Genomic DNA, 10,003 nt, shown 5'->3' with positions numbered 1-10,003 from the left:
TAGTGATCTTGGTGACTGGTAGTGGTGGTGAATGTCTTAGTGACTGGTAGTGGTAGTGATCTTGGTGACTGGTAGTGGTAGTGATCTTGGTGACTGGTAGTGGTAGTGATCTTGGTGACTGGTAGTGGTGGTGAATGTCTTAGTGACTGGTAGTGGTAGTGATCTTGGTGACTGGTAGTGGTAGTGATCTTGGTGACTGGTAGTGGTAGTGATCTTGGTGACTGGTAGTGGTGGTGAATGTCTTAGTGACTGGTAGTGGTAGTGATCTTGGTGACTGGTAGTGGTAGTGATCTTGGTGACTGGTAGTGGTAGTGATCTTGGTGACTGGTAGTGGTAGTGAATGATGGTGAATGTCTTGGTGACTGGTAGTGGTAGTGAATGATGGTGAATGTCTTGGTGACTGGTAGTGGTAGTGATCTTGGTGACTGGTAGTGGTAGTGAATGATGGTGAATGTCTTGGTGACTGGTAGTGGTAGTGATCTTGGTGACTGGTAGTGGTAGTGAATGATGGTGAATGTCTTGGTGACTGGTAGTAGAGATGACTGATAGTGAGCTTCTTGATAACTGGCAGTGGAAGTGAGATATTGTGGGGAATACAAACACAATAATGTATGGAAGAGTTAAGGAAGTGTATGGGGCTAGTGAGAGTAGTGTATGGGTCTTCCGAGAGTGGTGTCTGGCTGTGGGGAGAGTAGAGTACGGGAATGGTGAGAGTAGAGTACAGAAGTGGTGAGAGCTGTGTATAGCAATATTGAAAGGTGTATATGGTGGTAGTGAGAGTAGTGTATGGCAGTGGTGAGAGAGTAGAGTATGAGGGTAGTGAGAGCGGTGTATGTGTATGGTGAGACCTGAGAATTGAGAGTTGAGACCGGTGTTATCGAGAATAGTGTTTTGGCGTAGTGGGAGTGGTGTTTTATCGTGGTGAGAGTAGTGTTTTAGTGAGGTGACCGTAGTGTTTTGGTGTAGTGAAGGTAGTGTTTTGGCCTTGTGAGAGTATTGTTTTGGCGTGGAGAGAGAAGTGTTTTGGGGTAGTGAGAGTAGTGTTTTGGCGGAGTGAAAGTAGTGTTTTAGGGTAGTGAAAGTAGTGTTTTGGTGTAGTGAGAGTAGTGTGTTGGCATAGTGAGAATATTGTCTTTGCGTGGTGATCGTAGTGTTTTGGCGTAGTGAGAGTAGTGTTTTGGTGTAGCTAAAGTTGTGCTTTGGTGTAGCTAAAGTAGTGTTTTGGTGTAGTGAGTATAGTGTTTTGGGGTAGTGGAGAAGTGTTTTGGTCTAGTGAGAGTAGTGTTTTGGTGAAGAGAGCGTAGTTTTTTGGCTTAGTGAGAACAGTATTTTGGAATTGTAAGCGTAGTGTTTTGACGTAGTGAGAATAGTGTTTTTGCATAGCGAAAGTAGTGTTTTGGTATAGTGAGATTAGTGTTTTGTCGTAGTGAGAGTAACGTTTTGGCATAGTGAGCATAGTGTTTTGGCGTAGTTAGAGTAATGTTTTAGCGTAGTGAGTGAAGTGTTTTGGCGCAGTGAAAGTAGTCACTTGGCGTATTGAGCGTAGCGTTTTCGTGAAAAGAGCATATTATTTTGGCGTAGTGAGTGTAATGTTTTGGCGAAGTGAGCGTAGTGTTTTGGTGTAGTGAGAGAAGTGTTTTGGTCTAGTGAGAGTAGTGTTTTGGCATAGTGAGAGTAGTGTTTTTATGTAGTGAGAGTAGTGTTTTGGCATAGTGAGCATAGTAATTCAATTTTTGTTTCTCCCTTCCTATTTATGCTACGATGCTGAGACTTCGACCAGATGAAACCCTTTTCATATACAACTCGTCAGAAAAGTTTGAGTGAAATCGAAGGAGCTTTCATTTTTGGCCTATTTTCCCACTTGGCCCCTTAAACATTTATAATAGAATTATCCTTAAATTCTAAAAAAAATCACATTCAATTACATACTGATATACGATATAGTTGAGTGGACACATCCGACACATCCTGTCTTTCTAAATTTTCGCCAGTATTTCTGAACATTCCATGGATTTTATCTGTAAATCCCTCAAAATTCATTTCTTCATCCTCCTCATTGCTGACCATAAACATAAGGGATTTTTTCCAGGAATTCTTCAGAGTCAGTTCCTTTACTTCACTCCACAACTTGGCCCGTTATAGATGGCTTCCTTGATGGAATAGTTCTTTAAATTCTCAAGGGTTCTTTTAGCCCTGTTATCCACGCTGAGTTCCATATCTTCCCCAAGAGGCAAAACCACCAAAACTTTGTTGAGCATTATTTTGGTGTGCAACCTCTTCGTGGCACAGCCCTGATCCATAGGTTGGATGAGACAGATTGTATTAGGAGAAAGTGCCATACATGTTATCTTGCCATCATGTGAGGTTAACGTGTCAATTCTGGGGTGGGCAGGTGCATTATCAAGCAACAGCAAAGCCCGAACTTTGCTTGGTCTCACTTTGAGTTTCTTAACTTGATGGTCACGAACTTCCTTGAAAAACACGTCATGAAACCAAGAAAGAATGGTCTGTGTAAACCATGCATTCTTTGAGTTATATTATTTCACAAGCAGTCTGTCCAAGCAATGTTGCAAGGCACTTATTTCTTTGATTTGCCAACAGTTGCACACATGATTCTGTCTGCTGTCAGCATTGGCACACATCATGGCCGACAGCCTGTCCTTGTTAACCTTACGGCCTGGCACACAACCCTCACTCCTCATTGCTAGAGTTTTTTCCGGTAAACTCCTCCAATACAGCCCAGTTTCATCAGCATTATAAATTTCATAAGAATATAAATTATGTGACAAAATGTATTTTCTTAATTTATGTTTAAATGGTTCTACACTGCTTGTATCTGCACTCAATTTTTCACCGACAATTTTCTTCTTCACAATATTGTGCCTACCTTTGAACCTTGCACCCCACCCTTCACTTGCTTGGAAATTCTTTATTTCAAAGCTTGCTACAAACCTGCTTGCAGCATTTATTATTTCTGGGCCGCGAATTGTCACGCCAGCTGTGCGGTGCTGAGCAAACCACTTGTACACAGCCTCATCCAACTGTACCACAGCGTACATGCTTCGAAGGCTTCAAAGTTCTTCTACCGCACCCTCTGCTAGTGCTTGCACCTTCACTCTCACTGGTTGAAATCTATTTCATGTATTGTTCTTTTTGTTTCCTTATATCAGAAACAGTACTAGTGCCTATATTAAAGTCCTTAGCAACACTTGAAGTCGACCAGCCACCTTTCACAAAGTTGTATAACACATAACTTGTCTTTAATTGTTAGAGTAACCTTCTTCCTCTTAACACCTTCAGAACGATTGATGCTGCTACCAGACATAGTCTTGACCAAAAATGATAAAATTATAAAAGTTACTATGAAAACAAAGAAGTCACTTAAAAATATGTTTCACTAATGGCGCGGCACTGTGGTCTAACGCGTCCACAGTGCTGCGGGACAGGAGCACATGGGCTGTTTGGCTAGATCCATAGCCTCCCCATGGAGGACCTTGACCCTTGGAATTAACACAAGGTAACTGCAGGAATTAACACAGGGTATCTGTACACTTAAGTGGCATAATTGGACTGGCCTCTAAGAGTCTTCAAGAGAGAACTCAATAAATGCCTCCAGAGGATGCATGAGGATCCAGGCTGTGATTCATTAATCAGGCTGCGAGCAGCCGCGTCCAACAGTCTGGTTGACCAGACAACAAGGGTGGTGTTGATTCTTGGAACCACCACAAGGTAGCATGTACCTATTCATTCAAAAATCAGGCATTAACTGGTACTCAGAGTGGAGCACCTCTAATACCACCTTTAAGCTTTGCCATTTGGTTTGAACTTGGTGTATGGGCGCCTGACAGCTGGGTAGACAGCGCCTCGGATTCGTAATCCTGAAGTTCCGGGTTCGATCCCCAGTGGAGGCGGAGACAAATGGGCAAAATGTTTCTCTCACCCTGATTCCCCTGTTACCTAGCAGTAAATAGGTACCTGGGATATAGACAGCTGCTATAGGCTGCTTCCTGGGGGAGGGGTGTAACAAAAAGGAGGCCAGGTCGAGGACCAGGCCGGGGGGAGGCTAAGTCCCGAAATCATCTCACGATAACCTCAAGATATAGTTCTGTTGAAAGAGTTTGCAATTGGTCGGTTCTACTTCAGCAGGTGCTGCAAGCTCCCAGAAGTAATATATAGTAGCCTTTATTGAGATTAATATATCATTCATAACATATGAACAAGTATATGTACTGTCTTAGCTTAGTGGATTTCCTGGTTTATGTGTCTTAACACTGCCATAGGCATATCCTAAGCCATAGTCGCCTGGAGTTTAGTGAAATGAACGCTACCTTTCTTTGTGTTGATTGCAGTAATAGAGTTGTTCACTTTGCGTTTAAGGTCTTCCACAGGGTTCCTTGTGATTCGTTGAAATTTAGTGTCATCACTGAGGATGTCGCTAATTTTATTCATATATTCTTGTTCCTCGTTTTTCCCGCTTCTGTTACTAGTTCAGCCTGAAATGAGTCAGTGGTGATGACCTTTTTGTTGTCTTCTAACTTATAAATGTCGTCCAGAAACATTAAGATTTCAAGGCGATTTTGATGCTTTTTTGGTTTTGACAAGAACTGACAGTTTAGACCATGATTCAAGAGGTCCTGTTTTGTCCTGAGTAAGATCGTAAGTTGTAAGGTTTATGTAGCCATCTTTTGGACGAGGGATCTTTAACTGTCCACCGTTTAGGGCTGTCAACTTTCGGAGGGTTTTGGTTTCTACATGGGTATTGTTTTGTTGTTTTAGGTTGAGTAGTTCACTGTTGATGGTTTGCTTGAGTTGGTTGGGGATGTCATACTGGATCCAATTATTTAACTGATGTTCAGCTTGCTCTCTAAGGGTTTGGAGGGCTTCCTTCTTCATGTTAAGTTGATGCCATATGAGATCTTACCTATACCATAGGTAAACTCTGCGTGGCGGACTGCTGGGTCATGTGGGTTTAAATTGGTGTATACTGGCAGCTGGTTTTCATTTATACATGTTTCATTAAATATGACTGCATATTCTGTGTTGATTATTTTCTTATATAGGGTTTCTATCCCTTTGACTAGTGCTCTAGCATCTTGGTTTAATTGGAAGAGGAGTTCTCCAAAGGTCATCTTCGTTCGAGGTGAAGAAAAAGAAATAAATAAACTGTAGAATGTATTACCCTTATTATAAAATTTACACAACGTTTAGAACCTACATGGTTCATTCTCAGTTGATAAGAAAATACACGGCGTGTTAGATTTATACAAATAAGGCGTCAGGTGAAGACAAATAGACCTATACTAATGGGTCAAGAATAAGACATGAAAGGGGGGGGGAAGTAAGGCAGAAAAGAAAAAGGTGAAAATAGGGGACGAAGCACATACAAATATTAATCAGATGTAATGGGCAATAGCATGTTGAGCAGTGTCTTCTATGTTGGCATCTGTGAGGGATCTAGATCCCTCAGCTAGTTTTCCTAGGTTCTAGAGTAGGCTAGACACTCTAGAAACTGAAGCTTTCAAAATAGCATATGCTTGTTGGGTGTTGAATGAAAGCTTGTGTTACGAACTATCACTTGAGAGTAGTTAGAAGTCTATGATTGCTCTGTAGAGAGAAGTACAGAGATTTTCCTGTTTCTGTGAAATAGGATGGGAGTTGAGAGTGGAGTGGTGTAGGGAGGTACTTGACTCTCCCAACGGTTTTACAGGGGGGAGAGGAGGGACAGTGGGGTAGGCCTCACTCCTCCTTGTGACGTCACAGGACGCTGCACGGCGAGGCCATCGGTGATTGGTTTAGGCACCATGAGGAACAGTGCGGGCTTCAAGCTGATTGGTCTAGGCATTGTAGGGAGGAGGTATGGGCATCCAGAGTTCCCTTAGCCCGCGAAATCTTCAGTTTGAATTGGGCGGCCAGGGAAGCAGGAGGTGTTTGGGTGGGGGTGGCACGCTTGCCGCCTCCACCCCCTGTTAATCGCTTCTGTCGTCCAAATTACTCGATTGATGGCACTCCTGCCATCAGGGGTTGTGTCAAGGCCCAATTAAGTGAATTGGGGCCAGGGATTTACGGAAGAAACAGTAAAAAGCTAAGAGACAGTTGACTGTGTGAACGCATGAGGCAGGCTGGCAGAGCCTCATGGTGTAACAGGTGTGAGAGTATCCTGTCTAGTGGCAATGGACAATTGATGTTGGGCAGTGTAAGCGTATGTGATATTACAGGCCCATGTTGGACTTTGCATTCCATCTGGCGGTGTCCATGTGGTGACGCCGCCGGCCATTGTCACTCGAGTGTACGAGCGAGCATGCTGATTTGATGGGAGTGTAGGTGATCTTCCATCCACGTGTGTATGCTGGTGGGTGCCAGCCAGCCAGCCTGAGGCAAGCGCCATGTGCGCGCCCGCCTGCGGGTGGAGGCCAGCCACCCAGGCCAGCCACCCAGGCCAAACACCACCCCACGCCGCCAGCCCGGCCGGTAGGGTGGTATGACGTCATGCGCCACTCAAGCCACCCAGGCCACCTACCCGAGGCCACCCAACCCCCCCTCTCTCAGCTTGGGAGGGGCGCTGTGGCCACATGCCTTGGCCACTTTCCCGGGACAGCCTAGGGCCACATCTTGTCGACGCATGAGGAGCAAGCAAGCTAAGTGTGTCCGCTAGTGTGGTAGTAACTTTGGTAATGAGGAAAAATAAGGGAAAGAGGGCAGTAGAAAGGAGTAGAAATGAGTACTATTACAGTGTGATGAGTACCAGTGAATATTCCCGGTAAGAGTTATCTCAGAGCCTCGCCAGGCTAGAGAAACAGCTGAGGGGCAGCTGTCAGTGGAATCCAGGTGTCGGGTAGGGGCGGTACCTGGAGATAGATATTATACACGGGACCACACTGTATGTTAGTAAGTTAGTAGACTGACTAGAGGATGTAACCAGTCAGTGTAGAGATTTACCATATAAGTGATCCAGCCTGTCGATTCTATATAATCGTTCAGGCTGGATTAATGCCATAGAGTACAGTAAAATTATAATCATTAGAGGTAGATTACTTGGTGATTTAATTTTCATGGATTATGTGAATGCCATTTCTCTGTGTTCATTTGCATGTTTATGTACTGTGTTGTGTGGTAAGTCAGTAGAGGTGATTGCTGACTGATTGCCTAATGATGTCATTAGCATGTGGGGTATGCTGACGGCATCATTATGTTGCAGGTTTGTGCAGTGTTGTTTCAGTTTATACAATATTATTGCCCCAGGAACTGTGTTGAGGGTTTAAGGGACCTCTAGGATTATTCAGGGGAATTTTCAGTACTTATTGAGAGCAGGCAATTGATGGGTTAATTGCCTGGCCGAGGTATGTGTGTGTTCACAGTATTCCTTTGCAATCAGGTGCAAGAAGTAAAAGAGGGGGGGCAGTAATATTAGTATACTTGTGTGTGTTGCACAACCGTGTGTTTTATTGTGTGGGCACAGTAATTAGCAAGTTGCAGTAGACGCAACCATATGTGGGTAGTGCTGATATGATGTTGCATGCCATTATAGTGTGACTATGTAACGCTGGGGTTACTTTGTTTCTTTAAGTTATGTTGAGGACTTAAGGATTCAGTGAGTTAATTAAGGGGTAATTAACTGGATAAGGGGTGCACACTTAGTATTGTGGAGTGAGTGAGGGCTGTTATAAGAGAAACAGTGTTGAGCTAGAATGAGATACGTCTCGGGAGCAATTAATTGTCCATGTGACAGTTAATTGACCACTCTAGCTAATTATGTAATTAGCCTTCTCATCATGAATTCACATAGTGGGAGAGGTTCTGTCAGAGCTGTCAGTATTTGTGTTAACGTAATATGCTCGAGACTAATTACCTTTCAGGGGTATAGCAATTAGTGGCTCATGTTAATTAGTGGAGTAATTAGCATTGGAGAGCTCCGGTGACTCGGTAAAGTGAGGTCATGGAGCTAGCATAAATCGTTGTATTAATCATATCCTGTCTGAGGACAGTGGATTATTGGCACATCTTGTTAATTAGGGTAATTAACGCCTTTCCCGTGAATTCACAGTGTTTGATGAGACCTGCTTATGCAGTGCGGAGTGAGACGTATTTCTGGATGATTAATTATCGGTCGTGGTGACAGATAATTAATGGCTCAAGTAATTAGTGGGTTAATTAGGGTAATTAACACTCACTCGTAATTTTTTTTACACAGACTGTGGAGAAGCTACCAAGTTAGGGTAGGCTTAGTTAAGGTAACTCAATGGGGATGTAATTAGTGGTCCGTTTGACCTTAATTGAGAATTACTCACTGAATACTTGCAAGGAGTCAAGTGTGGTGTAATATGTTGAGTTATTGTTAACAAGAGAGAGACAAGTGTTAAAGATTAACGTAGAGTATCATCATGTTGTTGTCTAGTGGGAGACAATTGTTTGTGATTACCGTGGTACTTTGTTGCTGACTGCTGCGATCAGTCAATTAACGTAATTAATCACTTCAGGCAATTTCTTTTGGTTGTCGTCTGGTGACGAGAGTAGAGTCATCTAGGGATCTGTGGAGCTGTGTCCCAGAATCCCGCCTTGCCTGTCTGTGTATCGGGTTACAACAGGACAACTTCTTAGTGGGAGTTGCAAAGAGTGTTCACACGGGGTTGTGATAGGGGGGAGTCACTGTTAGACTTCCGCCTAGTTACGTGGGTCTCTCCTAGGGGGCGGGAGGACCCCTAAGCTTGTGATTATAGTAGCTGTCAGGGAAACCAAGACACTATTGATTGCCTGCTTGTGTCTTTGTTTCAGTGGATCCTTCATTTGTTCAGTTAGTTCATGTTGTCAGCCCGAAGTGTCAGCAAGATGGAGCCTGCTGTCACTTCTCGAGGGGCTGTTGAATAGCTGTGTTGCAAATGCCACTTGATGTACAATAACGTAACCATTCGCTGTGGTGTAACTTAGTCTGTGATATTTTTCTTTGATTTGCAATATTGCGTCATCAGTGGGCACACCTGTGTTCAGGTTAGTTCAGTATGCAGCCTCACAGCAAGGGTTGCTATGTAGCTGTTTGTTATCGTGCCACTGGATTGACATTAACGTAATGTAAACTCGGTAATGTAGTAGTTAGTCTCTTGTTATTAATAAATTGTTATGTTATAGAAAACAGTCTTTGATGTCAACCCTTCAACCATATTATTCCACCATATTTCTGCATATTATTATTAAATGTTGATGTGATCTTGATAAGGCGGCTGTTCTTGGGAATTCGCATTCCAATTCATAGTGCCACTTCAAATATAAATATTTGATTGTGAGAACCCGTCGGTTACCCTTTATTAGTTTTAACGTCCTGTTAACTAGGAGCCAGCGGCCTATTGTGGACAGGTTTTCACCCTTGGTAGTGGAGGCCTGGCGGTTTGCTCTCGCTTTTCCTTTTTCTACTGGATTCATGCTTAACTGCCGTGAGCAGACTTTAAACTTGTAGTCCACCTCTTAAGGGAGGTAGGCGTAGAGAAAAATCTCACAGCTGGCGCCCAACGTGGGGCTATGCAACTTGGGTTCGAGCCCATGAAGAGTAGTCTTATTGATTTTTAAAGTAACATAAGATATCGTTGCAGAATATTGTGGAACAGTATTGTTGGAGGTATGTTTTGTGCACGGTTGTCACACGTAGGTACACACACCACACACACACAGTATGAAAGAGGTATTTCATGGTAGATATGGGGAAATCTGTCTGGCTTTTTGTGGCTGCTAGCTAGGGGACATTGACACACTCATTGGTGAGGGGTGTCAGCTCAGCAGCAGGTGTCGTGGACACCCAGCCAGCGTGCAACAGGGGTTGCAAGAGTGCACTCAGGATCTGCCTGAGGTGCAAGACACCACCTACCTGAGGGTAGAAGAAGCTTCTAGAAGTGACCTCAAGTGTGAGAGGTCTTATTGGACGACACTGTAGTTGTCAAGGGTGTCATAGGAGTGTAGTTGTCATTTACACAGTAGGATCTTAGTGGGAGGTCGCGCCACCAGAATAGGATCCGAGTAG

General features: G+C 43.7%; 1 protein-coding gene across 1 annotated transcript; it reads right to left on the bottom strand.

Moving 5' to 3' along the window:
• Positions 1 to 2,111: 2,111 nt before the first annotated feature.
• On the bottom strand, positions 2,112 to 3,059 carry LOC138363514 (tigger transposable element-derived protein 7-like). Its single transcript, XM_069322874.1, has 2 exons — positions 2,610 to 3,059; positions 2,112 to 2,507 (listed from the first exon to the last, which is right to left on the bottom strand). The coding sequence occupies exons 1-2, from the start codon at positions 3,057 to 3,059 to the stop codon at positions 2,112 to 2,114; spliced, it is 846 nt and encodes a 281-aa protein (XP_069178975.1).
• Positions 3,060 to 10,003: the final 6,944 nt, after the last annotated feature.

The sequence above is a fragment of the Procambarus clarkii genome, chromosome 1, assembly GCF_040958095.1.
Source record: "Procambarus clarkii isolate CNS0578487 chromosome 1, FALCON_Pclarkii_2.0, whole genome shotgun sequence".
Taxonomy (NCBI): domain Eukaryota; kingdom Metazoa; phylum Arthropoda; class Malacostraca; order Decapoda; family Cambaridae; genus Procambarus; species Procambarus clarkii.
Note: the sequence above shows the minus strand (reverse complement) of the source record. Positions and strands in the feature narration are given on the sequence as shown.

Excerpts from the sequence above, each read along its gene's own strand:
- LOC138363514 (XM_069322874.1), bottom strand. The coding sequence starts at position 3,059 with ATGTACGCTGTGGTACAGTTGGATGAGGCTGTGTACAAGTGGTTTGCT. Across the intron at positions 2,508-2,609 it reads CTGACAGCAGACAGAATCAT|ACCATTCTTTCTTGGTTTCA; the intron begins GTGTGCAACTGT and ends TGGTTTACACAG.